Genomic DNA, 14,829 nt, shown 5'->3' with positions numbered 1-14,829 from the left:
GTTTTATTTAAAACAGCAGATAACTTATAAACAGTAGCAGACACCATGGCAAACGGTTTTGTTTCGAGAATTTAAGAACTTGCGTTTAACGATTGTCCCTATAACATTCTTTAAAAGTCAATCTTTGCGTCATTTCCGAAGTCGAAATGTCAAGTTGTCTTCCACGAATGTTCATCCACTCTTTGATTGGCAGCTAGCAATACAACAACATTAATAATGTAGTTTATAAATGCTCCTTTAGGTGATATAAAATTGACTATAACACATGGTTCAACAACAGAAAGTTAGCGCATAAAAATGTCAAGTTAGTTTTGCACACACACACACACATACAGACACACACACACACACACACACACATATATATATATATATATATATATATATATATATATATATGGGATATGTTATTCACTTCAGAGCGGTTACTTATCTGCTTTGCCTCACATTGGGAGATTTGTGATTGGCATCATTGGAGGATACATGTCTGACTGGATGCTCAGCAAGGGGTTCTCGACTGTCGTGACCAGGAAAATTTTCCAGACTATTTGTAAGTTTCCCTGTGCGATTAAATTTGTAAAGCATTTATCGTTTGTTCGGCTATGTGGTCTAGTGGTATGACACTCGCCTTCGAATGGGAATATCCTGGGTTCGAGTCCCGAGCGGCGCATAGTTGTCCTTGGAAAAAGCTCTTTACCCACATCATCTCACCGTATTCAGGTGTAAAATGAGTACCTGGCCCTTAACAGTTTTGCCTCTGTCCGAGAAAAAATTGTAATGTCACCTAACAGGGGTCATACCTCAAACATGTTAAGTGGTGCTGCTGCTAAAGACCCCTCTCTTGGAATGAACATGTTGACAACATCTCTGAAAAGGAAGACATCATCAATGCTCTCATAAAAAAGGAACCTAGACAATTGTTCGCAAAAAAATAAAAGAAACGTTTTACAAAACGCTTATACGACCCATCGTTATATGCCTCGATAATTTGGGAAGCTGTTAAAGAGAGAAAAAAAGAAAAAAAAACTGAAATGGTGCAGGGGAAACCGCACGCATGGTCACTAGTGATTACAGAACAACCATAGGCGTAACTGGCATTGTTAAGAACGTTGGGTTGATAGACAACACTCGAGGAAAGAAGAAAAAGACCTAAAGTAACAAATATTTTATAAGATGCCCAACGGTCTCATAGAAATAGAAACTAACGAACTCCAACCAAGACTAACAAATTCAAGTGCAATGAGTCACGACCAACGATACCTCACACCAAGTTCGAAATTACAAAGTCATATGCAATCCTTTATGTCATCAACAACTCGACTCTGGAATATCCTCACTGAAGACGCGGTGGAAGCACATGATTTGGATCATTATATAAGAATACCACAAAATACAACAATGTCATGATAAAATTGCTTGTGTAACACTTCCAAAATACACCAAAGGTGGACCGCAAGTAAAAGAAGAAGATGAATGGTAAAAAACAACAACAAAGACCTCAGTGACGTCAACTTCGTTCTCTCTACAGGGTAAGGGGTGTTAATCTACCAGTTGATTTTTAACCAATCAGAATATGGGATTAGTGAGACACCTTCAAAGCCCCTTGGATAACGATATCTGGTTGTTTACTATGAATAGAAAGAATGAAGTTGACGTCACACTGCTCTTTATTACTGTTTTTCGACCGCAACTTGGGCGATACGTCTTGTGTGTTGGCACATTGATCTGGCGGATAGTAACCAATGTGAACACATGTGTTGTTCGTTTAGTTGAGCAATGACTACAATAGGTTGTTGTAGTGGAAGGATACATAACCATGCTCCTTGGACAGTATTCCAAACATAGAGAACAAAACAAATTTTACTATTGATGGTATCTATTTGTGTAAGTAAAATACCCGCTGTTCTCGCGCTTGAGAGAGAGAGAGAGAGAGAGAGAGAGAGAGAGAGAGAGAGATCGATTTCATTCACCTTATTGTTTATAAACAACCAGCTATGTTTGTCCTAGTGTGGAAGGTGTGTCACGAATATTGTGTCTTGATTAGTCTATCTATATTCTAATTTTTGCCAAACCAAATCATCAATCACATGATTTATGCTGTCCAAACAACAAATTAAACACGCTGCTTTGTTTATGAAAGTTGTAAACATACCCATGTGTCAAGCTGAACAAAATTATTAATCGCTATGTTAGATATTTCAAAAGCTGTGAACACTTTTCACTATGTGGCTCAACTTGGGTACATTTTGCAATGTAACCGATGACCTCAAGAACATGGAAAGATAATAATATAGATCATCCCAATTGACTATTCGAACATTTTGGGGTTTAATGACAAGGCGTGTTGGTCATGTTCACTCCACTACGAATTAATAATCGTTCTGTTTCCTCTCACAGCTAACTTTGGATGTGCGATATGTGCTATCATCTTCGTTGTCTTAGGAAATGGAAGTGCATGGATTTTTGTGGCATTGATTGTGGCCTCTACGTCATTCCAAAACCTAGGTTCAGTTGCTTATAGGATTAATGCTTTGGATATTGCACCCAGGTGAACAAATCAATATATATATATATATATATATATATATATATATATATATATATATATAATCTAGAATAAACCTCATATATATATATATATATATATATATATATATATATATATATATATATGAGTGTTGGTGGGTACTCGTAGGTACGAAAGTGCTCGATAATGATGGTTAGAGCTAATATAGAATACAAATTGTCACTCACATTTTTTTTGTGGCCGAGACGATTCGTCATTGTTAAGGATTACGCCGACTGAGGACGTGTAAAGAGACACAGAAACGAATCGTCTCGGCCACAAAAAATGTGAGTGACAATTTGTATTATATAAATTTTATATATATATATATATATATATATATATATATATATATATATATATATATATATATATATATATATATCGATTGCCCGTTGAACTAACCTCTGAAGAAGCGTTTTTGCCAATTCGCTTATCTAACCTCAGATGTCAACTTCAGAGATAAGCGCGCCCTCTATTTCTTTAGTCTCTTGATGATCAAACATCTAACGTTAGTTCAGAGCTTTGATCATCTGGTTTTGATTTCAAGATAGACGGAAAAGTAATGCGCATTCCGCTTTCAAGCGAACAAATTACGTCATGTAAATGATGTAGAGTGAGTTTTCATGAATTAGAAAGAATGATTGTGTTTTTAACTACAAAATCAATATTTTGATTTATTGTTAATAATAGGGTTGTATTGACATTGGACTCTATAATTTTGAGCATCCGTAAATTATATCACAGCTGCTAAATTGTCAATTTCTAAAGCACGATGCGGCTGAAATTCAAACCCTATATCTCTCGGTTAAACCAACCCCCCCCCCCCCCCCCCCCCCCGCAAAAAAAAAGAAGTAAATTAAAAAATAATAATAATAAAATAACATTGAGCATTTATATAGAGATATATCCACCAAACGTGGGCAGGGCGCTTTACAAAGGCTCCCTGGCCAACAGCAATACTAAAGAAGTAGGGCGGAACATGGCGCATTAACATTAGCATTTTTTCCCGACAGAGACATCGCTGTTAACGGCGAGATACTCATTTTACACCTGGGTACGGTTAGATAATGTGAGTAAAGAGTCTTTTCCAAGGACTTAATTATGCGCCGCTCAGAGCGGGACTCGATCCCAAGACCTTCTAATCGGAGGAAGAGCATTATATCACAAGACTACATAGCTGCTCTATTTTGATTATTGATGAGGTGAGTGTTTTTAATGACATTACACTCCAAGGCTTATCCCGGCCTATTGCTCCGAATCCAAATCCAAGTCCAAAACAAAAGGGTAAAAATGTTTTCTCTTCAAAGAGAAAGAATGATGGTGGAGATGACAACACGGAAAGCTTCGTCAGAGAGGCCCTATCCTGCATAGAAGCGATCGAATGAAATTATAGAGACAACTGATAATGAATGGAACCCTCAAGACATCTAAAGCCGACCTTGATTTTTGTTTTGAATTTGGTTCAACGAGATCGACTACACCACATAACAGCTTTACTGATGAGGCGGACAATGCTATTAAAGGTATTTAACACTATTTATTCACTCGGAATTAGAAAAAAGAAACGAAAGTTAAATGTTTTGTGTGCAGTAGGAAAATTATTGGTATATACGAATCTAAAATTCATAATCTTAATTCATAATCAAGGACGATTTGTTGTTACATTCTTATACAAATATTTTGTTATCCCGTTCTGAGGTAAAGGGTTGAGAATGATAAATCTCGTTTGTGAAACAATTCTGAATGTTTATGAATGTTTTTCCAATTATCTGATTTATTGAATAATCTTATCTTTGGTATATTAGAGTGATTACTTTATGAAGCAATTGGATAACACAATAAATTTGTTAGATGGAATGCTTCTTTCTTGTTTATAGACCATACTCCAAAATACAAACACAGGCTGACCAGAATAATACACGAACAACTATCGGACACCATTTGGTCAAGCTTTTCACAGAAAATTGGTGATCAACGTATCGCCAATATCTTTCCATGAATAATAGGTTATGAAGACTTATCATTTATACAAGTGTATCCTTTTTTGTTTGTTTCGTTTTGTTTTGTCTTTTTATGCTTACGAGACCATTTGTTATAGCTATACTAATCGTAACATTACAATTCTTTTTCATCCTGGTAACTAGTTTTAAAAGTATTAGGTGATAACAATGTAGAAAGAATACCAACAGAAAAGAATAAAGGCATCCAATGATAAATATATTACTACATATAGTAACTAATCATAATAATCATATCACAGGCTTCATATTATCAAAGTTACAAATTTATATTTCAGATCAAACAATCCAAGACGACGAAGAAATGATATCAACCTTCCTCATACATGACACCATCGATATTCTATTGAACAAAGAGAGCGGCGTCACTCCTTTAAATAGACCTAACGATAGATAAATTCTGGAGACACCACGGGATATTTCAAATACGAACCACTTGGATACAACAGATGACCAAGTAGTGAACGTAACTGCTCGGCTAATTACATGTAACAAAATTAGTGTCAAACGAAAAATACAGACCGGAAATGTTATGTTAGAAGACAATATTATTCATTAAAGAAATACAATTATGTTGAAAAGGAAACGAAGCTATTGAAAGAAAAATGTTATTGCAAGGGAAGAGGAACCAGGTTTATTGAAGTAACAGAGGAAGACAGACAGCATATTTTTCAAGAGAGCCAAGAAAACACAAATGCCATTAATGCGTCAAACACGAAGGTGCAAATGTCGTTGGAATGGAATGGAATTCTCATTGTAAATAATGGACAACAGCTTGGAGCAACAGCAGCTTCTAATAGTTGTGTTAAAAGGAAAAGGATAAATCTGAACGAGGAACAGATACTTTATTAATCTTATATTTATCTACAGGCTGTTTTATTATCTCCATCGATCCAAGCCTCTGCTGTTTACTACATGACCAAATTGATGAGGCAGGTCTGACCGCCAACGAGTTGTCTCTACAACTACTCATGCGTAAAATTAACAGCTGGTACTTACACCAAAATAATAATCTCCAGTGATGGTATAGAAACATGTTGCAAGAATGTTGAGCTTATTTGTATGGAAGCAAGGCGTCACAGTTGAACAAAAGTATTTAGAGGAAGGACATTCAGGTGGTAGGCCATTCAATACATGTAACGATTGAAAGAAAAGTGACATTTTCACTCAATCTGAATGCATTACAATTATTTTTTTTAAACCTCTCTCATTAATGAACAGGGCACTCCATACAAGGTACAGTACATGACTTGACATGCAATTTCTTCCTGTCATTTTATGAAGTAACACCTTAACCACAAACAGGCCAGGAAAGATGGTAGGATTTCCAACTGTTACTGGCATAAGAGCACTTAGTTGTGAACCGGATGGAACTATTCTGTTTAAACCCAACCATCAGGACAACTGGAATCTGCTTCCCCGATCAATGCGTGATGGAAGAGCAACTTCTAATGATCAGCGATTCAGGTTTACACCAGTCAGAGGAAGATCTCAGAGAAGTACAACCAGCAGATAAAACCAAATTTGCCAAAAGATGCCCATAGATTTTACAATTTGCAACACTGATTGGAACCCCATTAAGATCATTGTACTTGATTTGTAACTTACTCATTCTCCAATAGAAATTTATTCATGTTAAAGATACTGATAAATGGATTGTGTTTATAGCTTTTGGTGCATTTTAAAAACAAAGATTGAATCTTTTACCCCCCAAAAATTAACCCCCCCCCCGCCACACATCCACAAACACACACACACACACACACACACACACATATATATATATATATATATATATATATATATATATATATATCAAACATTGGAAAAAATGAACTAACTAAATGGAATTAACAAATTAATCGATCAAAAATTAAATACAAAAACAAAAGAACTAAAATAAGAACAAAATAAAAGACACAAAAGAAAACACGAAAAATAATTTGATTCCAAACACTATAGTCCGTTTGGTAACAAAAGACAGATGGTGGGTAATATATTCAATTTTGCTGAAATTTTGTCTGCGACTAAAATTAATGATTACCATAATATTTAATGCTTGAAAGTTTATCTTAATCTTAATTATTATTATCATTTGATAAAATGAGATCAGTGGTGATTTCAAGGGTTGTTAATAAAATATTTGCTCATAGGAACACAAGATTTTGCATCCAAAGTTTTGCTCCTGTATATTCACAGATCTGGTCACCCATTTATCTTATCCCTTGAATGAGTAACTGGCTCATCACGAAATAAATGATGATTTAGCCCGATCAGAGAACGACCAAGGAATTACAACTCATTTTGCAGTGTCTTACTTTAAGACTTTAGCTATAGAAAATAACAACATGGCCCATAAAGAGACAATAACAACATCAGCTACTCCCATCCATCAACTAAGCCAGCAAAAGCCATCCTACCCACCATAACCAGACAACTCCATACTCACAGCCGGTCCGCCTGCACGCTTATCGACACACGGACGACCTCAACTAAACAAGCTAAGACCCAAATAACCACGAACCGAGTAGCATAGTATTAGTATAAACGAGAGGATGAAAATTAAGTTGTCCATTGCCTAACTTTAATTAATTAAAAACCTACGATTATACTTTTGTTTAATTATGTGTCAACTTGTTATTGTGTGAGACTATTCTATTGATTTATATTAAAGTATTTCTGCTTTAACTGGGATTAATACTTATCTTATGAAATTGATCTATCCCTTTATAACGTGCCACATCTACCACTACTAATAATGACTATTTGTTTAAACTTAAAACTTTATTACCATCTGTCGAGTCGCCAGGAACTGAACCCAACTATAACAGTGTGAGAGAGGCACCAGGCGACTTCTGTCTTTGGGGGAAATTATTTTACTTCTATTTGTCTCTACCTACTTGCCACTTCTCCTACACAGAAGCGACAATTAGACATTTCTGGCTTAATGAAACCATGTCAGAGACGTAGCTCTTATGACCGTTGGTTGAATTAATATTTAGAAATCAAGATGTACTTGAATCATTGCGTGTGTTCCAAGAGGGATCTTTATACATTCATTACTATTTCATAATCTTCTTCTTCCTTGATCTCTTCAGGTACGCCGGCTTTCTAAACGGGATTATCAGTACTTCAGCAAGTATTATTGCCCTGCCAGGACCAGTAATAACATCAGTTTTACTGGTATGTGATCAAATTCATAACATTAAAATTTTGAAATCTATACTGTATGAAATTTCATGTGAAAATTACACGTTTATTGAATGAATTTCAAAATCAACTACATTTTGATAACTGGCTTCTGGAACTACTAATTTTGTTAAATATATATTACTTTTAAAATCTAGACCGTCCACTTTAGTACTCTGGTGAGTAATATATTAGGGTTCTTAAAAAGAACAGGCAAAACCGCTAGTGTTCTAACGAAAAAAAAAATTCAGTTGCGATGGTAGCAGCAGCCATCTTAGGGGTGATCATTTTGATTTATTGATTTATTTTGTTGACATTATGCCTTGATGATAACCTGAATAAAGGCTTCAGAGGCCAGAATTTGGAATTTTTTTATTCCTAAAAAAAGAAAAAGAAAATATCCAGAAAATTACTCCTGAAGAATTAAAAAGTTAATTTCAATTAATATAAATATTAGATTAAATATAAATGAACACGTTTAAAATATTGGCCGTAACGTTTTAGGGTTTTTTTCTTTTTCTTTTACATTTTAACGATGTACATTATATATATATATATATATATATATATATATATATATATATATATATATATATATATAAACTAGTAAGAAGCCTGCAATTTCGCGGGGAAAGAACTATTTTCATTCGATTTTGTACCCACCATCATTTAATGAGGGCAGATTGGTAAACAACGTTGTCTGTGTAACTTGGTACATCCTCTGTTGATTTTTCTGTGTGGCCCAACATTAAGTCTAAGCCACTATAGCCTCTGACCCGTGACACAGCAACATACAGTTGTCCGTGTGTGAAAACAGGTTGTGGTAAGAAAATCAACTGCTAAAATAAACCTGAAGTAGCAGACGTGAACAGAGTTGAAAGACGATCCTGGGATCGAGAACTTACCTTACATTACAGTACTCTGGTGATCATGTTTGGTGGCGTTTTTATGCACCTCCGTTGGAGGTGTACAGAAGCGCACCGTTTTTATGCACCTCCACTGGAGGTGCTGGTTGATTAATGAAAATGTTGCTGCTTGAAGCTCGAAGGAAAAAATAACGATACATGTTGAATTGTAAACCTCAAGAGATACTGTGGGCGTTTCTGATTTCCCCTTTATCAACAAAACACGACAAATAAGACACTAAGGACGAATGAGAGATGTGTAGGCTGAATGGCGTAGTTAAGGTAAATAGACATAAACAATGATGGGACAGGAAGTTTTTGAAAAACAACAACATAAACAACAACAACAAAAGAAGAAGAAAAAACCCCCAATAAAATGACAAAGACGCGGTAAACGAATAAACTGATGATAATGATAAAATATTATTAAATGATAACAATCGACGTTTACATATAAATGCACGTCGATAACACATTGAATGGTACCAATGTTGTTTTTCTTAAATATGATAATAATAATAATAATAATAATAATAATAATAATAATAATAATAATAATAATAATAATAATAATAATAATAATAATAATAGATTAATTAAAGGTTTTAAATAGTAGGTCCAGTAACTATAACAACAAAAATGATGTCTTTCTCAATAAAGTAAACTTTTTTTTATGTCAACAATGGGATTGAACCCAGTACTTTCAAGGTTAGAGTCTGACCTTATCCACTGCGCTACGGAGCCACCTGACTGTTCATAACATTCAATAAGGTCTTTCTAAAACCTTACATTTTACCTTCAATGCAACTTCTATTTTCTGGTTTTAAATTTCGATTTTCTAGATAATTATTATTATTTTTTAATTTATTACCAAAGAAATTAAACCTGGGTATAATCCACCCGAAACCATCACACTGAAAGCATCATAGGTGCAATAATAATACTTGATGTCATAAATAGATGAAAACTGTTGAAAACTTAGTGTAGATCTGAATTCCGTAAAGTAATTAAGTGAATACATTATTTCGAATGCAATGATTTGCGTAAAAACGCCAAACTGACAACTTTTTAGAGTGTCCAGATTGGTTGATTTTGAGAGTGTTAGTGTCGTCGGTACGTATTTTATGATATTTGTTTGACTCAACGAACTTTCACTTTAAATCATAAAAGGAAATAAAGTTATCTGTTTATCTATCTGTAAAAAATACATTTCTAATTTTCAAATCTTTCAGTAGAGTTGTGCGCCGTATCGTTTTATTTTTATTGACTCAAATAAGCACAATGTTCTCCACAATGCTATATTTTTTAAAGAAGGGATATATATATATTTATATATATATATATATATATATATATATATATATATATATATATATATATATATATATATATATGTCAAGCAACCAATATTGTCTTAATTTCAGGAGAGTGAGTCAGGCTGGTCAAAAGTATTCATCGCTCTGGCAAGTGTAAATGTTGCAGCTGGTGTAGTGTTTCTGATTTTTGCAGCTGGAGAAGTACAAGTGTGGGCAAAGGCAGACAACTCATCCAGTTATCAATAAAATACGATTTTGTTCTAATTTTACTGTTCGCGACAACTTATTGTCAGGTCCAATTAAAAAAAAGAATGCCCTTTGAACTTGTTCGATATTCTTGATGTGGCCTTGCTGATAAGGATCCCACACTGCACGCGTATTCCAATACAGGTATGCCTGTTCTTTCACCTTTGAGGGGCACTTGTACATGTTCCGCCTCGGGAAGCCAAGGGTCGATTTGCTTTTGCCACAATATTATCAATATGTCGGTCCATTTCAGTGATTTGTTTAGGTGGAATCCCAAGTAAGGTATTGTGTCCACGTGTTTTAATAACTGACCCCTTATTTGGTAGTCATAATTAATATGCTGTTTTTTGGGGTTTTTTGTTGTTGTTTCTTATTGACATTACAACGCATTTATCGGATGGGGGAGGGGGTGATTTCATCTATCCCACTATCATCTGGGTTTCAATGACACGACATAAGAGGCTTTTATCGACGAACAGAGTAGAGTTTATAGGTTTTTTCTTAAGTCGTTAATGAATGTCCAAGGACAGTTACTTGAGGTACCCCCGATAAAACGTTGCATTTCTCATTTCTATGTCCATCCAGGACTATTTCCTGAGTTCTGTCGCAGAGCCAGTCTTCAAGCCAAGAAAGTAGTTTGTCATTTTGAAACCAGGGTGGCAATGCTAGTGAGTAGTGAACATGAATCTCGTGAAAAGTAAACCCCTGGCCACGACTATGGGGAGTTCAATGATCGTAATCACTACAGAATTCAATGTGTATAATATTTTTATTGTAAACCGTCCAAATATTCACACTTCCCAGACGCTTCGTTTTTTATATACCGTAAAAAAGAAGAATACCAAAGCATGGTTCTGTAACCGATGCAAAAGAAATCGGCTAAACGTCACTAACAATTCTCATGTTCGAGTCAATTATCATTAAAAATCTATCAGATGATTGTGAAGATATCAACGTCACTCCGTGCACACGCGTATAGCAGCAATCCATCCATCTCCCGCATCAAAGATTACCCGAAGTCCTACATATAATACGCCAATGGGATAGAGTAACAGAAGATATATATATATATATATATATATATATATATATATATATATATATATATATATATATATATATATAATTTTAATATTTACCACAATGTTGGAGTCAGTCTACTCCAGTGTAGAGCACTATCCGTACCATATTTGTATCAAACACGATTCAATATATATAAATATATATATATATAGATATATATATATATAGATAGATAGATAGATAGATAGATAGATAGACATAGAGATATACATAGAGATGGAGAGAAAGATAGAGAGAGAAAGAGAGAGAGAGAGAGAGACAGAGAGAGAGACAGAGAGAGAGGGGGAGAGAGAAAGAGAAAAGGGGGGGGGGGAGGAAGAGGTGACCATAAAATGGTAAAGGGACAGCAGATGTAAGTTGTGCAATGCTTGGTCTTAACATAATGGGACAAAAAAATGTTATAATAAATTTTATTCCTCGACGCACAATAATTTTTTTTTCCACAACTCATACAATGCAGTCGAATGTTAATTGAAATCTAAACCATATCCTCATCCCATGACAATAAAGCTGGTAAGCTAATGGTTTGAAATTCTCATTTGAGTTTCGAACTTGATCTATCTTTATAGCCTTTGCAGCCCCATGCTTACTCTAACACTAACAGCATGATTAAATACAAATAGTACCAACATGTTAATCCATGGCAGTGAAGGTGCCTCTTCTCCTCTATGTATTATATGAATGCAAGAAACTGTTAGGTGGCACCAAGAGGCAACTCCAGAAATGAAAGGGGTATGGCTTTTCATATGTCGCACTGTCAGCACCAACGTTGTAAAATCTGTACTTTAGGAAAGGGTTTGAAACTGCGCGACTGAGTCTGTTATTAGACTTAGATAGTTCACCAAAGCGTTCATGTTAATCAGTAGCTCGAATGTATTGAAATAAAAAGTTACAGAACGAAACAATTGAGACCTGACTTCGATCTTTTCCAGTTTTCATGTTTTAGTTGACGTAATTACATATTACACTTTTGAGAGACGAACAACCAGATATGTATGTATTGTTTTGTTATTTCCAATCACTTTAAATTAATAGAAACTATTTTACATAAACATTAAAACAAACCTGACAACACCTTAAAATTTCTACTTCTTTCAATTTGAAGTGTATTGTCATTTCAACTACATCAACGCATTTTGTCAACTGTTCTGAAAATTGTATCCTGAAAAAAATGCTTAAAAAGAGGTGAAGGAAAAATATTGGACTGGGTACAAGATTAGTCCAATGGATATTGAGAATATAATTAAAGAGTTGAAGGAAAATTAGAAAAGAAGAAAATAATAAGCTGCACAGCAATGAAGTTGAGTTGTTTCAAAACCCAAAAATCAGAATCAGTTCTTGAGACGTACCTGTCACTATCTTCACCCACTACAAGTCCTACTCCTCCAGCCTCAATCTCTACTTCTCCAGCCGCGGTGACCAACTAGACAACTTCCCCGTCATTCTCCAAAATATTTTTTAAACAACTGCTAGAGTCAAGTTGTTTGTTTTTTATTGTTTGTTGTTTTTAAGGGTTTTACGGCGCTTTTACGTCATTTCAGAGCCAGTAAAAAGAGAAGAAAATTTGATAGAAAGATCCAGATTTACAATTAAACGCATACAAGAAGAGTAATACAAAGGGGAATGATACAAATAGGGAACAGATGTAGATTCCAAGAGCATACCACCAGTGTACAGACTGAGTTTGAGATAAACTGAAAGTCTCATCCGGTGACACGCACAGGATCCGACTAAGAGGGACACGCTCAAATGCTTATATTATATATACATCTAAAACAACAAATACGAGTATAACAATACATCACTTAGAGATGATTTACAATGGGGATAAAAAGCATCTCCCAAAACCATAAATGTGCATTTTACTGTTTCCCTCCCAGCCAAGAACACCGTCTAGGAAAAGTACAAAACCAAGTAATCTCGTTCTAAGATAAAGACAGAACGGATGTTCGAAAACAGATACAGTCGTATTGAAGACTATGAGATAATCCTGCCTACTATGGGAGGTCAAGCACTCCACCTGGAGAAAGAGAACAGCCGTCAAATATAAAAGGTCAAATCATTGCATACAACACAGACGAATTCATTATGAGTAAACCAAATTTGTACAGTGTAACATCTGGATAACGACAACCCCTGAATAACGACAACCCTTGTATAACGACATTGACCTGATCCCGATTTTTTGCTATACGTTATTAGTAATAAAAATCCGAAAATAACGACATACAATTTAGTAAAGCCCTGTTTAGCGACATCGTTTTAACAATAAAAGGCAGTTGATACCGATGCTCGATACTGATACCTGACCATCGTCATTTCGTACTCTTTAAGAAAACGCTTTTTTGTCTCCTCTCAATGAGATCGCTTTGCCACCGACCAGTCAGATTACAATGTTTACTACACTGCGTGGAATCAGCGTTAGTTCATATAGATCCACAGCAAAAGGTTATCAGTGGATAGAACTCTGAAGGGTCCATTAACTTTTCCTGTTAGCTACTTGTCTGAGGTCAGTAGAGGTTAACTAAAATAAGGCAATGCCGTGTCCAATTTGGGGGAGAAGGGGGCGGGGCGATTATGGATATTTAGTCTCTTAGATGATGTTGAAATAACAGGGAAAACAATAAGAACCTCTTTCTCTTTACTATTTTCATTTCAAAAAATCAATTGTTTTTCTAAACATTAGTCCAAATTTGATATTATTGTAATTAATACAGCTTGTTTTTTCGTGTTTTTTTGTTTGTTTTTTTTTTTGTTTTTGTTTTGTTTTTATTTTGTTTTTAATATCGGACGATGTTTTACTAAAATTAGGTTCGTGTAAAAGTTGGTGCAATTACATAAGACTTTGGTATTCAAAAATCTTCAGTATGGCTTTAAATTAAAATAATCATAACTAGATGTGTGCATCTGTTCTTGTGGGGTATTATCAAATTGTCACTGGGTTATCTTGACTTATTCTTAGTTGTTAAATGGCGTTTGAGCACTGCTTTCGATCAAAACAATAACACGCATTGGAGAGTGAAAGCGTAACTGTATACACTTTGTAAACAGAAGAAATACCCGTTCTAACGTTGGGATCTTCTCTCGGGCACTGGTCCGCGCATCCAATTGTTATGAGGGTCTCACCACGCCCCTTTTTCCGCCATCTTGAAAATCCCGGAATAACGACACCCCTGGATAAGGACATAATTTTCCGGTCCCGGGGTTATCCAAGGGTTGCACTGTTGTTATCCTGTAATCAGTAGAATTACAATATCAATAAAATCTGAATGCCATCTGCCTATTAATAATACAGCCATTTAGAGGATGTTTTTTTTTTAATTACCATTAAGAGCAACAGTTATAATGATGAAATAATAAAAATGAAATCAATATTTCGTTTACTGCATATCATCATGATTGGGAATGCTTATCGTATTTATTATTATTATTATTAGTAGTAGTAGTACTAGTAGTAGTAGTAGTAGTAATAGTAGTAGTAGTAGTAGTGTAGTAGTAGTAAA

At 34.9% G+C, this 14,829-nt stretch overlaps 1 protein-coding gene across 1 annotated transcript in view; it reads left to right on the top strand.

Annotated features, from left to right (window-relative positions):
- LOC144963714 (sodium-dependent phosphate transport protein 1-like) overlaps window positions 1–10,605 on the top strand; it is a 51,028-nt gene extending 40,423 nt beyond the window's left edge. Inside the window, exons 9-12 of the mRNA XM_078897666.1 lie at window positions 421–550; window positions 2,398–2,548; window positions 7,686–7,770; window positions 10,106–10,605. Of these exons, the coding sequence (XP_078753792.1) occupies window positions 421–550; window positions 2,398–2,548; window positions 7,686–7,770; window positions 10,106–10,243 (504 nt within the window). The 3' untranslated portion in view covers window positions 10,244–10,605. The remainder of the gene's footprint in view (window positions 1–420; window positions 551–2,397; window positions 2,549–7,685; window positions 7,771–10,105) is intronic.
- Window positions 10,606–14,829: the final 4,224 nt, after the last annotated feature.

The sequence above is a fragment of the Berghia stephanieae genome, chromosome 2 (genome assembly GCF_034508935.2).
Source record: "Berghia stephanieae isolate SIO BIC M18660-M18661 chromosome 2, UCSD_Bste_1.3, whole genome shotgun sequence".
NCBI lineage: Eukaryota > Metazoa > Mollusca > Gastropoda > Nudibranchia > Aeolidiidae > Berghia > Berghia stephanieae.
The sequence above is the reverse complement of the archived record's forward strand: the minus strand, read 5'-3'. Positions and strand labels throughout refer to the sequence as shown.